Below are 15,208 nucleotides of genomic sequence, written 5' to 3'. Positions count from 1 at the left end.
CAGCTAGTGAAAGCGAGAGCAGTTAAGTTTAAATGGCTGATAAACCCTACATCCTACAGGAGGAAAGCACTTTTCCTTTTTTGCTACTTAAGAATGTGGCAGAAATGGATGCTGAGGTAGCCCAGTCAATCCTTATTTTTTTCTTTTTTTGTAAATTTGGTCTCAGAATTCTGGAAGGGTGACATTTCAAAGAAGCCACTGCTGGGACTGGCTTCCATTGCAGTCTCTAATGCTGGACACCTGGCTGTCCTCTTCTGTGGCTTTATCTACGCACTTATTACTGTTCACATGCTGCAGGGTTAATTTCACCGGGTCATACTCCCAAAGTTGGTTGCCTTTTAGGTGGTGGCATTTGAGCATTGTGACTGGACCATTAAGTTTGGAGACACCCAAGCAAAGGTCATCTGTTCTAATTTCTTTGTTGGCAGCGTAAGAGAAAGCCTGATTACCTCCCACACAGTGACAGTTAAAAATTCCAACTTTTTCATTCTCTTTTCTAGCCATGTTATCCAGACACTGATTTGTTTCCACATTTCGTATCTCTCCCAAAGAGAAATAGTGATGTGGAATCTGAGAATTGGCATAAATATTCTCTAGGTACCAAGATAAAGGTCTACATTGGAGTTTGCGTCTTAGACCAAGTCTTGGTGATATATCTCCATAATCTACCTTTGTAACACTTGGAGAAATTATATAGAAGAAATGCTTGAATTCATCCATACACACTTCTGCAAGTCATCTGTTATTTTTATTGATAATCTGCCCTGTGCCTCCTGGAAACGTGTGGGGTGTAGCTTTCTGAAACACATGTCCAACATGTGAGCAAGAAACAATCTCCAAAGTTCCTCCACACTACCAAATCCTAAAGGAAATTTCTAGGTTTTCTCCTCCCCAAATATCCATTCCAGCATCATATGTTCCAATTTCCTGAAAGTAATGTCTGTCTATTGAAAAAAGGCCTCCTGCCATTGTAGGGGTTCTCACAGGAAAAGTTCGATCACCTTTCCTTCTGTCCATTTCTCTTTGGGGAACAGGATACCAGAGAAAATTGAGCTTCCAGTTGGTCATGTCAGAACCTGCCATGTACTCAAAAGTATCATCACTGATCACATCGATGATAGGATAGTCCACTGTCTTCCTGTCATGTTTGATCCTGGCTAAGAGAGGCTCCAGCCACCCCACTGTACATTCACAGTGAGCATCTAAGAAGGTGATCACTTGGCCTTTAGACACTGCAGCTCCTTTTAACCTAGCTCTGATCAAACCAGAGCATTGCTCCATTCAAATTACATGAACTGGTAATTTTAATTTTTTCACATAACTCTCTAGAGGTCTTTTCCAAAAGTCTCTTTCACTGGCATCATCTACTAGAACAATTTCTTCTACCATGTGTCTTGGTGAGCGTTTAATGACACTATGGACAGTTCGCAGAAGTGTGCTCCAAGCCTCATTGTGGGAAACAATCACCACACTTGTTGTGATAATATTCCTTGTATCCAGGAATATTATCTGGATACACGTTTGTTTTACACCCTTCTAACCTAACACCTGGTAAAGATCTGTTGAGTGCAATCATCTCACTTGCCGTTAAATCGAACTGATTGATTTTAAACATCTCTTTCATCTTTTCTTGATCCTCTTTAGGAATGACGACTGGTTTCCCCATTTCTCCAGGACCTTCATGAGGCTTTTGTACTGGCTCTAGAACATCCCCAGCAGGAAATCCTCTATTTTTTCATCACATTTGTTGCATTCATTGAAGTAAAACAGCAGGAACATATATCCAAGAGTACCCAAATCAAGGAGATGGCTAGGACCACCTTGCAATACGCAAATTTTCTCATGGCACTTTAAGTCAAATGCAAAATTTTTAAAAATACATAAATATACAAAGATCATGAAAATTATTCCAATCCAGTTTAATCAGAAATCACATTCATAACCTTGGTCTGCCGCGCCTCGACCACTGCCTGCGGCTCCGCCCCCGCCGACAGGAGGGCGGGCTGGCCCGACGCGAGCCCCGCCTCTGCCGCCTATACTTCCTTTTATATGCCTGTGTTCTTGTTTACTTTGTGGCTCTGTTATGCATTTAGTTTTTTTTGATGATAAAAATGTGACCAGTAACAGTATAATCTGTGAAAGTATTATGAAACTGCCTCTGAAAGTAACAAAAACTGAGAAAGACTTTCTAATATTCTGGTTTTGACGTGCTTTTTGGTTTTATACAGACGATGCATTCAGGACACCCTAAAAGGGATACTTGAATCCTTTTACTCATTTTTGCCTTATTTTCTTGGTTTTTGTTTTTCTAATCTTTAAGCTTGGTTTATTTTCTTATTTTTAAAAAAGGAGATGAAGAGGGAGAGAACTTTTGATGGAAGTTAGAAAATCACAAAGGCTGCATGCCGAGTAAGATGAACAGTTTTCACCCCTGTGCCAAGATGAGCAAGTTAAAACTAGGGCAAAAAGGGGCAGCAAACCGGTAAAATGGTTTAACCCCTGTAGAGAACCCAGCATGCACACTAGCGGTCGTAAGTGTGTTCAAACAAGGAGGGAGGTGCTTAAGAAATTCGAAAGATGCCTCTTGCAGCCTTGAGGCCAGGGTGGAAGAGGCCAAGGCTCATGCCCTTCACCAAGAAACCCCGAGTTTGTCAGACTCCTACATCAGATTCAGCAGGGATATTTGTGTCCTTTTGGGCCATTTGAGGTTATAATTTGTTGAACTGTTAGTCACCATGGGGCCTGTTCTTTGTCTTGTTTTGTTAAATCATCATAGAAAGAAAAAGATGACAAGTGGAAAAGAGGGAGCGAACCAGCTCCGGAGAAAAAAATGGAACCTGTTGTTTTTGAGAAAGTTAAAATGGTAAGTGGGGAAGTAAGTGCACTGTGTGGACGGCCTTGTTCATATGGCGTGTTCACATGTGGAGGGGACATGTGGGGTGGTATTGATAGCGTATCGCACCGTTGCACCTGGGGCTAAAGTGGGGCCACGTTTAGGTTAGATCACCTGCTGACATTGCTGCTGCTTTCTCATTGCCTTGTTGCTGCCTGATCTGCTCTGTAACACTTCTTTTGGGGTCCAGATGGGAGCTTAGGAAATGCACCTGTCCCATCTGAGCAAGAGGCACGTTTCATGGCAGAATGCCAAGGCTCTGTGACACCTTCTGAGCAGAGGCTACATTAGTCCTTCTCTCCTTAGACCTTCTTTACCTTGTTTTCCTATTGTGGTTAAGAACAGTCCAGAAGCCAGGCTATCCTCATCCATTTTAAACCATCCCTTCTTGTATTCTTGCTCTGTCATATGGAAGTAGACACCTTGCTTTTCCCCCAGGACATATTGTGGCAGCGGTAGTAGATACTCCATTATAGGAGTCTAGATTCTTGGGAAAGAGGACTTTTTACTATTTGCTTAAGGAAGAGTCTTTTATCATCATTCTGAATTGCACTGTCTGCAGAACACATTCCTTAGTGATACTGGCAGAGTGAATTAGGTAACCTTTAACTGAGCTCCTTTTTGGTATTAAAGGTTTTCTAATCACTGGGAGATGTGTTGGCTCTTGTATCATCGGACACCTGCCTTTATTCTTGGCTTTTCATGGGACCAGAAACTGCTGCCCCTGTTGGATACCCTGATCTGTGGTTGTCTTGGTTTCAGAAGGATCTGTCTCTTCAGAAAGCCAAATAAGCACAGATGACAGCTTTGTTTTTCACTTTAGGTTTGATTTCTGCACTGTGCCTCCTGACTTGATTTTTTCACACGATACTTCCTGAGTTATGTTTCTTTGGTAACTCTCTTTGAATAACAGCAACCATGCCACAAGAATCCCTGTGGCTTTACAGTAGAGAGGAGAATAGAAGGTTCAAAAACACCTGCTTATTTTTTTCTGTAACGTATTTTCACCTTAGCCACAGAAAAAAGAAGATCTACAGCTACCTCGGAAAAGTTCCCCGAAATCCACAGCACCTGTCATGGATTTGTTGGGCCTTGGTAAGAGTTAGACTTTTCCACTCCCATAATCATACAAATTTTGATGAATTCTCTGTGATCCTGGGAAGATAGGTAGAGATGGGACTCTTCAGTTGATGGCTTCATCACTAAGATTGTTCCCTCGTGTTCTTCCTGTTGTTTTACATCTGAGCAGTTGTTCTAAGAGGTGTTTCATTTTTCACTGTACTGTGAAAAGTGTACAGTGATAGAGTAGTGGTTAAGTACAGTAGTGGTGGAGCGTGGCCTTTGAAGCCAAAGTCCCAACTTTGCCACTTACTATCTATGTGACCTTGGGTAGCTTACTTAACCTCTAAACATTACTTTCCTAACCTATGTAGTGAGGATGATACGAGTCTACTTCAAAGATGATGTTGGAAGGATTAAATGAGATGATGCCTCTAAAACTCTTAGCTCCTGGCCCAGCACAAACTAAGCATTCATTAAACGTTAGCAAGTGTCACTAAACCAGCACCTGTGAGCCCTGCCCCCATCCCTCTCATTTTCCAGGTGCATCCTGTTTCTGAGACAGCCCATTACCTTGTGATCATGATTTTCCTCCAAACTTTTGAAACCCTGAGCTAGTGGGTCTACCCCTTTCAGAAATAGAGCCTGTTCTTACCTTTCACAGTACTGATGGCAATACTTTGTTTCAGTCCATTCCTGCTGATTTAGGTTATTGGCTACTTCGGCTTCTAATGTCTGTACTTTTCATTTCTCTCTGAAAATGAATCCTACACAGCTTTGCCCCTCAAATAGCCTGAAAGGAGCCAGCCAGCCCCCTTGCGGTGGTGCTAACATAGCCTTCAGGCCTGGGTTTCTGCTGTCCTTTGCCTGAAAGCTGGGCTGCAGGCTTCTCCAGACTGTTCTGGGGAATGTGGGGTGAGGCCTCTTGTGAGATGCCCCATCCAAGCTGGGTGGTTCCAGAGCATAGATTTCTGGGTCCATGATGGAGCATGTGGGCCTTCGCTGCTTTGTGTCTAGAATAGAAGGAAGGAATGGGCTTAATGAGCAGTGCTGTGTTTTAACTTTGATCTGTCTTTCCAGATGCTCCTGTGTCCTGCTCCATTGCAAATAGTAAGACCAGTAATACCCTAGAGAAGGATTTAGATCTTTTGGCCTCTGTTCCATCTCCCTCTTCTTCAGTTTCCAGAAAGGTGAGTCTTGTGGGTGCCTCAGGATTAAAGAGTATTCTGGAAAGGGTGATTTTGATAACTTAATAATGGAACCAAGTCATGCTTCCTTGGTGGAATTGGACTTTGGTTTTCTTGATTCTTCCCTTAATGCTATCATCTCTGTTACAGCCTAAGGTTACTATTCATTCCATGTTGTCTCCTGCCCCCAAAGAGTGGGCCCTTTGAGTGGACTTCTGTTGAAGGTGTGTCCGATTGTAGAGGCTGATCCTGTAGGTCAGCTCCTCAGCCTCAGTTATTGCCAGAGAGTTTGTAAGTAGGAAAGACTTGAAACCTTTAATGGCTACCATTTGTGGAATACCTGCTGTGTACAACAGGCACAGTGCTAGGTGATTTTGTATCTCATTTTGTATATTTCATTTATGATTTAAAATACTCACCACAACCCTGCAAAATGGATCTTTTATAGATGAGGAAATGTTAGTTCAGAAAAGTTAATGTGACTAGCTTCTCGTTGCACAACTAGTAAGTGGTGGCATTGGGATCTTAATTCAGCTCTCTCTGGATGCATTGGTTGTAGGTCATTTTTATTTGTTTATGTGAGTTTTCCACCAAATCACACTGTTTTGCTAAAGAACAAAGAATTGTTCCAGAGCTTAACTATCAGATGTTTCCAGATATTTGTATGGTAAAAGTGTCAGGAAGCTATTAACTCGAGCCACGAATTCTTATTGCAAATGTTAGAAGCGGCAGAGAGATGCGGGAGGTCCTTACAGAGACCCCCATGAGGACCATTCCATTCCCCACCCACCGCCCTCTTTGCCCTAAGGTTGTAGGTTCCATGCCAACCGCGGGGAGTGCCGGCTCTGTTCCCGAAAACCTAAACCTGTTTCCAGAGCCAGGGAGCAAATCAGAAGAAACAGGCAAGAAGCAGCTCTCTAAAGACTCCATCCTTTCACTGTATGGATCCCAGACGCCTCAGATGCCTGCACAAGGTAGAGTTCATGGGGGTCATGGCAATGTGCCAGACAGAGATGTGAGGCCTTACATGCAGGAATCATTTGTTGTGACAGGGGCAGTTGCTCCGGGGGCCAGGACATCATACTCCAAACAAACCTGAACATGACATTCCTCGTGAAGCTACCAAGTATCAGGAGATAGAGATTAACGTAACTCAGAACCATACTTCTGTGGGGTCTTGCATCACAGCTCTGTGAAGTTTGACTCAAGGTCCGGATTTGGACCCTAAAGGGGAAGTGCCTGGGTCAGCAGCCCACTGGAAGCCATAGAAAGTCTTGTAGGGGCTCTGTCTAACCATTTTGCTGTGTAAAAGAGCATTCTGAGTTGAGTAATCCTGAGGAATTCTAGCTGGAAAGGAGCAGCCAGTGAGAGTTTGGACTCACCTCATACACATTCCTCTTTTAACAGATCTGTATGTATGTTTTCTTGGCAGCAATGTTCATGGCTCCTGCTCAGATGGCATATCCCACAGCCTACCCCAGCTTCCCTGGGGTTACACCTCCTAACAGCCTAATGGGGAGCATGATGCCCCCACCAGTAGGCATGGTAGCTCAGCCAGGAGCTTCTGGTATGGTTGCCCCCATGGCCATGCCTGCAGGCTATATGGGTGGCATGCAGGCATCCATGATGGGTGTGCCAAACGGAATGCTGACCACCCAGCAGGCCGGCTACATGGCAGGAATGGCAGCTATGCCCCAGACTATGTATGGGGTTCAGCCAGCTCAGCAGCTGCAGTGGAACCTTACTCAGGTAAGCTATTCCATTTCACTCAGGACAAGGGTTTTGAGCCTCCCTCAAGTCTGTCTCACTTAGTGTCTCTCCCTTACCCTTTGAATCCTTACAGTGTAAATGAGATATTGCCAGAGACATTCTTGGGTTTGCTTCATTTATTTATTTTTTTACCAGAATATCTGTCTAACCTCAGACTTTCTAAGGCATTTTGGGTTCCTGTAGAATAAGGGTAACTGCCTAATTCTAAAACTCTCCACACATTCATCAAAACAACCTATACAGAGAAACAATGAGTGCAAATAAAAGCACCTATAACTCACGACTACCGCATCTAAAAGGATACTACAAACCTCAAATTACATGACAGTAGGCACGTAAACACCGAAATCCAGTGGAGCCAGCATCACAGAGAGACCATGTGAAAAGAGGAGAGGGAGCAGGGGGCTAGAGGTGACAGAGCATAGATAAAATCACCACCTAGAAAGAGAAAGCCCTGTCCTGATTAGAGACATGCTGAGAAGAGGTCTGAGACCTGGTGGAGAAGAACTCTGGTTACTTGGAGAATCAAAAACAAGGGACTTGAAATATATAGGTTTATGGGTGGTAGCTTTGGAAAAGCATTATGTCTAGGAGAGATGGGGATGACCTAGAAGGAGGGGGTGCTCTTTGGAGACCTGATGGTGAAGGGGAAGTAAGAAATGAGAAGTGGAAAAGAGAATCACAAAATCAGAGGATCCGCCATTCTCCTCCCCACCAAATAATCATTTCACCATACTAACAGAAGAGGGCGCTCTTGTACTAACAAAACTAGTGGTCTCCCCAGACCCTCTCACCTGTCTGTATTATTGCTGATTCGGAAAAATAGAGCACTACAAACCAAACAGAAAGTGGCAGATGACATTCGTACAAAACTATGAGAAGAAAATAGAAAATGAAAATCAAAACATTTCAGGAAGTGGAAATTCTCCCCCAAAAGCAGTCACAAAGTAGAAGAAAACTGTTACACAATCCACCAATCTGAATTAAATGTCCTATAACAAACATTTGCAGATAAGACAAAACAGCTTGAATCAGAAATTTAAAAACTTACAACCAAAATGGACAAAAAAACTGGAAGTTGTGAAGTGAAACACACAGGAAACAAATTGAAAAATAACACAATTATCTTAGAAATAGACTGAATTACAAGTTAGTCAAAGGAGAATAGATTCAACTGAAAATATATTTGGCATTGAGGAAAGGCATGAAACAGCTCAGGGAAGAGAACTAAATATAGAGAGCTGTAATAAGAAACAGAGAGAAAGTAATGCAGAAGTTAGACAAAGAAGACCTAACATAAATATATTTGGAGACTCCCAAAGAAAAAGGCAAAATAGTGGAACAGAATTAACATATTTAAAACTATAATACAAAACCATTTCTTAGAAATAAAAGACTTGAATATAATATTGAAAGAACCCACTGTGTATCTGGAAAAATTGACTCAGAATGGTCAACTCTAACATATCCCAGTAAACTTTTAGACTCTGTAGACAAGAAAAAAAATCCATGAGTCCATAGTGATATTTTTAAAAAGTGGGTGTGGGATAGAAGGAGGGAAAGCCTTCTTTGCTGAAGAATGACAACTAATAATTGTAGAAAGAACAGGGTATTCACACATTCTCAAAGAAATACCCTTCAGATTACTTATTAAGTACAGCAAAAGAACATATGTTGGATACAACCTTAGACAAGTGATCAAATATAGAATTATCAACAGTGAGGCACATTAATTTCATGTGCTTCCTGGTATCTTATACTAAGAAGGACACATTATCACTTACATAGAATTTTTGCCCAAAATATTTAACTTGGATCCAATCAGAAGAAAACATGAGATAAATCTAAATTGAAGTATTTTCTGCAAAGTAACCAACCTGGACTCTTAAAACAGTGTCAGGAAACAATGGCAGGGGAACTCTTTTAGATTAAAGGAGAGTAAAGAGATGTAAAATTGAAACGTAATGTATATTAGAACATAGTGTTAATATTAAACGTCTTGGACATATTAGTTGTAATGTGGTTCTAGGAAAGTCTTCTTTCTTATGAGATGACTCCTGACTTATTAAGGGGTGAAATGTCACAATATGTGCAATTTTCAGCGCCCATCAAAAATTTTTAAAAGCTGACACATATGTATATATCAGAGAGAGAATAAAGTAAAAATGTTAACAATTGGTGAATTTAAGGAGCGATAGATGGGTTTCATTGTACCATTCTTTCAACCTTTCTGTAAATTTGAAATTTTCTTTAAAAGCTGGCCGAAGAAAAATAGTTATACCTTCTCCTAAAGGAAAAGAACTTAAACAGAAAATGTCCCAGGCTTGGGAAATTTCAGGCATTTTTCTTTGAGAAATAGCTTCTTCTGTTCACTGCCAGAGGCCAGGCTTTCAATTGAATTCATAAAGAGGCCCCAAACCCCACCCAGGCCTGATGCCACCGACTCTTTTCTCCCAGCAATTTTCCCTTCTCATACACTGAAGTCCTGAAGACATGTTGGTCTTTTTTTTTTTTTTTTTTTTTTTTTGTCTTCCTTTGTTCATTCTGAACCGTCCAGTTTCCTTTTCTTCTTCTTCTTCTCTCTGCTCGAGCACTTTCCCTGACACTGTCAGTAATTAATGACTCTGCTGGAGATAAGACAGGAGCGCCAGCGTGGAGGCTTCTCTTTATACTCTCAGGGTTGGCCACGGCCTGTTCAGGATGAGAGATTGGAAAAGGATCAGAGACTAACCTCCCATTGCCGCTTTTATGTCGACTCGCTCCAGGATTCCCCCTTCCCCTTCCTGAGCACTAGTCTCAGACAACATCTCCCTTCTGGAAAGTCCTTCATCTTCCTGGTGTGGTATCCTCCGAGTGATCCGAGAGGCTGCAGGGCAGTCATGTACCACGACAGAGCCCCCCTTTGTCTCACTCTCCCCTCCCCGCAGGCGGAAGGACTCTTTCCCCGCCTGTTGCTCTAATTGGCCACAGGCCCACAGCCTGGTCTGAGAGTCTCCTCTCTCCCTTTCAGATGACCCAGCAGATGGCTGGGATGAACTTCTGTGGCGCCAACGGCATGCTGAGCTATGGACAGTCCATGAACGGCGGGAACGGACAGGCAGCAAATCAGACTCTCAGCCCTCAGATGTGGAAATAAAAACTACACACCTGGATGACTGCCACTGTCCTCAGCCACCTCTCTCCCCGTGTCTCCTCTTTCCCCAACTGCTCCCCCACCCCCATCCCCTTTCCTACCTCTCTCTGTTTGGTTTAGAAACTGCTCAGTCCGTCACTTGGGACCTGGCGTTCTGCCCAGCCCAGCCACGTCCCAAACACGCGGACCTCTCTGTTGTTTTCTGTCGTCCCTGTCCCCCAGCTCTCCTGACTCCCTCCCCAGCCTCAGCCCTGGTCCTCTCCTGGCACCAGCACCTTAGCAACTGTTGGCAGAAAACACTTAGACTGCAGGATCAGTGTGCACACCTTTGAGCACCTTTCCCACCAGGCGAAACCTCCTATCAGGCTCAGAATGGTCTGATAAGCTATTTCCATATGTTTAAATTTGGGGTGAAAACAGAGGCATCATGCTCCCCTGATTTATGGGAATGAAGAAAGTAATGAAATCAAATTAAATATTCCTTGGGTCTTAGAGCAGGTTGGCCCTAGCCCTGGCGTGAGGCAAACGCCCTCCTACGAGGACGAGCAAAAATATGACTCTACTTTGCCCTGAATTGCTTTCTGGATCTGAGGCTTCAGGACTTGCTGCTTCGGCCAGCCTTTATTAGCACCAAAGACTCTACGAAGGTTCCCCACAAAAACACACACCCGTTTCCCTGCCTCCATCCTGCCTTCTGTAGGATCTGACTTTGTGGCTGGAGGACCAACCCCTCCCGTGGGAATGCAGAGCTTAACATGTGTACTGCTTGTGTGTGTGTGTGTGTGTGTGTGTGTGTGTGTGTGTGTGTGTGTATTCCGCCTCCCACTCCCTCCCCATCTGCTCTGGGTATTTTTGTTTTTGTTTTTTTAGTTTTAGGTTTGCAACAGAGAGGAGTTAATTTATCAACAGCCTAAAACTGTTGCCAGTTTTTCTTTAGTTAAAAAAAGGTACAATCTCATTGGTAGCTCCCTTCCTCCTTTCCCCTCTCCTCCCCGCCAGTCGCTTTCTCCTCCCGTGTGTCCAGGCTGCTCTGTGTCCCCACCTGTCCAGGTGTATGAGGCAGAGCACCTGGGCAGCTTTCCTCTCAGTCATCGTTCACCCCACTTGAAAATTAAAACAAGAAAACTTTGCTTAAAGGATTTCATCTTTGGGAACCACAACTCCTGGTTGCCTTTCTCCTGTGTATGTGTAAATTCCTTAATAAATATTGCAGGGAAGGACCGCTCGCTTGCTCTCACTGTGTCACTCTTGGAGGAGGGTGAGTTCCACGCAGGTTTTCTGCTTTCCAGGGGCAGTTCCCTCACTTTGCATGTTTTTAAAAACTATTACATTTAGGATGGATAAACAAGGTCCTACTGCACAGGGAACTATATCCAATCTCCTGAGATAAACCATAATGGAAAAAAATATTTAAAAAGAATGTATATATGTATATAACTGAGTCACTTTGCTATACAGCAGAGATTAGCACAACATTGTAAATCAACTGTGTTTCCATTAAAAACCAAAAAACTTTGTACAGAACATACCCAGGGGCCAGGCCAGGCCCAGGCAGTCAGAAAGGGGGCCTTTCTCCAGGGGTGTCTAGAGTTGTGAGGGAGGGAACTCTGGATTTCTGTACCTGCTGGAGTCCCAGAACATCAGAACTAGAAGCACACCCCCCCCAACCCGCAGCCAATAAAAAGCTGAGCCCACACCCCCCTTCCTTTGAGTACACCTTTTGAATACTTCCAGGTGTAAGTGAGAGGATAGCACAGTGGCTAAGAAAATCAGCTCTGGATCAGGCTGCCAGTGTTCATATCCCTTCTTACTCTGTGACCTGGGCAAGCTACTCAGCCCCTGGGTCTTAGTGTAAAATGGGACTCATGGCAATACTTAAAGTAAAATGAAGCAATTCCTGTAGTACATTTAGTACACAGGGCACTTTGCACTCAAATTTAGCAAATATTACGTGCCAGGCCTATGTTAGGTATTAATTCATTCAACAAATATTTAATAAGTGCTTACAATGTGCAAAGCACTGTCTTAGGCTCTGGAATGAAGCAATGAATCAAAACTCCCTGATCTCATGGGGGTAGTGTGGTAGGAGAGATGGACAATAAACAAGTAAATAAATTATTTAATTTCAGGTAGTAATAATACAAGGTAAGACGAGTTTAGAGGAGAGGGTGGGTATGGGACTGTTTGGATGGAACAGTCAGAAGGAGGTTACATTGGAACTGAGACCTGAATAAGGAGCCAGTCGTGTGGAGATCTGGAAAATAAAATGAGAGCAAAGGTAGGCATCTGCGTTGGAAATCGTTTGGTGGAGGTATTGGTTTGGGAGTCATCAGGGTGTGGATGGTATGTAAAGCCATGAGACCAGATGAAATCAACTAAGGAGAGAGCATAAAGAGAAGAGGACTGGGCCTTGGGGCCCATCAGCTTTTAGAATTTGGGAAGAAGAGATAAGAAAAAAATGAATCTGACGTAGTCCCTGCTCTCAAGAAGCTCACAGAATCATGGGGCAACAGACTTAGAATCTCTTTTACATGTTTTATGGGAGCTAGGAAGGTCAGGGATGCCTTCCTAAGGTCAGAGGCATTTGAGCTGAGTCCTGGGGGCCAGGGAGGAGTTAACCAGTGAATGAGGTGGGGGTAAGGAGAAGAGTCGTCCAGACAGTACCATGTGAAGGAAGAGACAGAAACCTGCAAGAGCACAGAACATTCCAGGTAGCACAAGCCGTTCTGTTTCTAAGATCTGATGTGAGTCAAGGTGTGGTGAGAGGTGAGACTCAAGTGGGTTTGGGCCAGATCTTGGGGGGCTTCCTTCACCCTAGGAAGGAATTTAGCCTGAAACGTTGTAAACAGTGGAGTGACATGGTCAGATCTGAGTTTCAGGCGGCTCACTCTTGCATTGCTGACAAGTGTGTTTGAGAGAACAAGACCAGGTCTAGGGCACCAGAGAAGGGCAAGAGCTGAATGAGGGCCATGGTGGTGGAGGTGGGGAGACTGGAGCTGCTCGGAGGAGCACTTTATGAACAGCTTATGAGGCACATGGGGTGCTAACAGGTGTAGCACAAAAACGCTAAAATAAGTTTGGGAAAGACTGAATGTTGTATCACTTCTTGTACCGATAGATCTAGAATACAATATCCAAAAAAAAAAAAGGGGGGAATTCTCTGGCAGCCCAATGGTGAGGACTTGGTGCTTTCACCACACCTGGTTGTCCTGGGTATATCCGTGGTCGGGGAACTAAGATCCTGCAAGCTGTGCAGCACAGCAAAAAAAAAAAAAAAAAGAAAGAAAGAAACACCACCAAAACAAAACAAAACAAAAACAAATAGTAATGGCTCCAAAAAATCCTGTGGTAAAACTATTTAAAACAATTAATAGACTATATTTTTTAGAGCAGTTTTAGGTTCACAACGAAACTGAGCAGAAAGTACAGAGAGTTCCCATATACCCCTGTCCCCCACCTAGCCTCCTACACTTTTGACATCCTGTACCAGAGCTGTACATTTGTTACAAACAATGAACCTACACCAACAGATCATTATCATACTTTAGATTATGGTTCATTTTGGTGTTGTATGTTCTATGGGTTTTGACAAAGGTACAATGACATGTATTCACCATTATAGTATAATACAGAATAGTTTCACTATCTTGAAAACCCTCTGTGCCCTTGCTCCCACATAACTCTTGGAAACTAATGATTTTTTTTTTAATGTCTCCATAGTTTTGCCTTTTCCAGAATGTCATAGAGCTGGAATTATACAGTTTGTAGCCTTTTCAGATTGACTTCTTTTTTGTTGTTTTTTTTGTGTGGTTTTTTTTTTTGAGGTACGCGGGCCTCTCATTGCTGTGGCCTCTTCCATTGCGGAGCACAGGCTCCAGACACGCAGGCTCAGTGGCCATGGCTCACGGGCCCAGCCGCTCTGCGGCATAAGGGATCCTCCCGGACTGGGGCACGAACCCGCCTGCATGGGCAGGCGGACTCTCAACCACTGCACCACCAGGGATGCCCTCAGATTGACTTCTTTTACTTAGTAATATGCATTTTTGTCTTTTCATGGCTTGTTAGGTCATTTCTTTTTAGTGCTGAATAGTATTTCAGAGCCTGAATGTGCCACAGTTTATTTTATCTATTCACTTACTGAAGGACATCTTGGTTGCTTCCAAGTTTTGGCAATTATAAATAAAGTTGCTATAAATATATGTGCAGGTTTTTGTGTAGACATAAATTTCCAATCCATTTGAGTTATTACCAAGGAGCATGATCATATGATAAGAGCATATTTAGTTTTGTAAGAAATTGCCAAGTGTCTTCCAAAGTGGCTGAACCATTTTGCTTTCCTACCAGTGATGAATGAGAGTTCCTATTGCTCCACATCCTTGCTAGCATTTGGTGTTGTCAGTGTTTTGGGATTGAGGCCAATCTAATAGGTGTGTAGTGGTACCTCACTGCTGTTTTAATTTGCAGTCACCTAATATGTAGTGTTGAATATCTTTTCAAATGTTTGTTTGCCATCTGTATACTTTGATTAGATTAAATTTAGGAACTGTTTATCAAAAGATTCCATTAACAGAGTAGAAAGGCTTGCCACAGTGTAAGGGAAAATATTTGAAACACATGATAAAGGGCTTGTATTCAGAATATATGAAGAACTGCAAAACGAGAAAAAGACAGGCCAGCTAATGGAAAAACAGACAATGTAGACCTGACTAGGCACTTCAAGAGGCTACCCAAATGACTAACAAACATATGACGAGATGCCCAATCTCATTAATAATTGGGGAAATACAAATAAAAACCACAATGAGACATCACTAAACACCTACCAGAATTGCTAAAATGAAAAAAGATAATCCAAGTGTTGACAAATATGTGGAGCAATGGGAACACACAACTGATAGAGTAAATTGATACACTACTTTGGGAAATGGTTTAGTATTATCTACTAATGTTGCTACATAGATATACCTATAATTCAGTAATTCTACTCCTAGGTATACACCAAATAGAAATGCATGTACATGAGCATTAAAGACAAGCATAAGAATGTTCATCATTATTCATGATATCACCGAACCAGAGACAATCCAGATGTCCATCAGCAGAAAAATGGGTAAAGAAATTGTAGTATATTTATGTAATAGAATACTAAACAGCAATGGAAATTGC

At 42.8% G+C, this 15,208-nt stretch overlaps 1 protein-coding gene and 1 pseudogene across 2 annotated transcripts in view; one reads left to right on the top strand and one right to left on the bottom strand.

Moving 5' to 3' along the window:
* The window catches only part of SMAP2 (small ArfGAP2), a 46,926-nt gene extending 35,664 nt beyond the window's left edge, over positions 1 to 11,262 (top strand). For both annotated transcript variants that reach the window (XM_059044125.2, XM_067010462.1), the window contains exons 5-10: positions 2,777 to 2,863; positions 3,907 to 3,988; positions 5,033 to 5,142; positions 5,948 to 6,113; positions 6,572 to 6,888; positions 9,920 to 11,262. In XM_059044125.2, the coding sequence (XP_058900108.1) occupies positions 2,777 to 2,863; positions 3,907 to 3,988; positions 5,033 to 5,142; positions 5,948 to 6,113; positions 6,572 to 6,888; positions 9,920 to 10,045 (888 nt within the window). In that variant the 3' untranslated portion in view covers positions 10,046 to 11,262. The remainder of the gene's footprint in view (positions 1 to 2,776; positions 2,864 to 3,906; positions 3,989 to 5,032; positions 5,143 to 5,947; positions 6,114 to 6,571; positions 6,889 to 9,919) is intronic.
* Positions 187 to 1,844, bottom strand: LOC131744442 (polypeptide N-acetylgalactosaminyltransferase 1 pseudogene; annotated as a pseudogene).
* Positions 11,263 to 15,208: the final 3,946 nt, after the last annotated feature.

This window comes from Kogia breviceps, chromosome 1 (assembly GCF_026419965.1).
Source record: "Kogia breviceps isolate mKogBre1 chromosome 1, mKogBre1 haplotype 1, whole genome shotgun sequence".
NCBI lineage: Eukaryota > Metazoa > Chordata > Mammalia > Artiodactyla > Physeteridae > Kogia > Kogia breviceps.
Note: the sequence above shows the minus strand (reverse complement) of the source record. Positions and strands in the feature narration are given on the sequence as shown.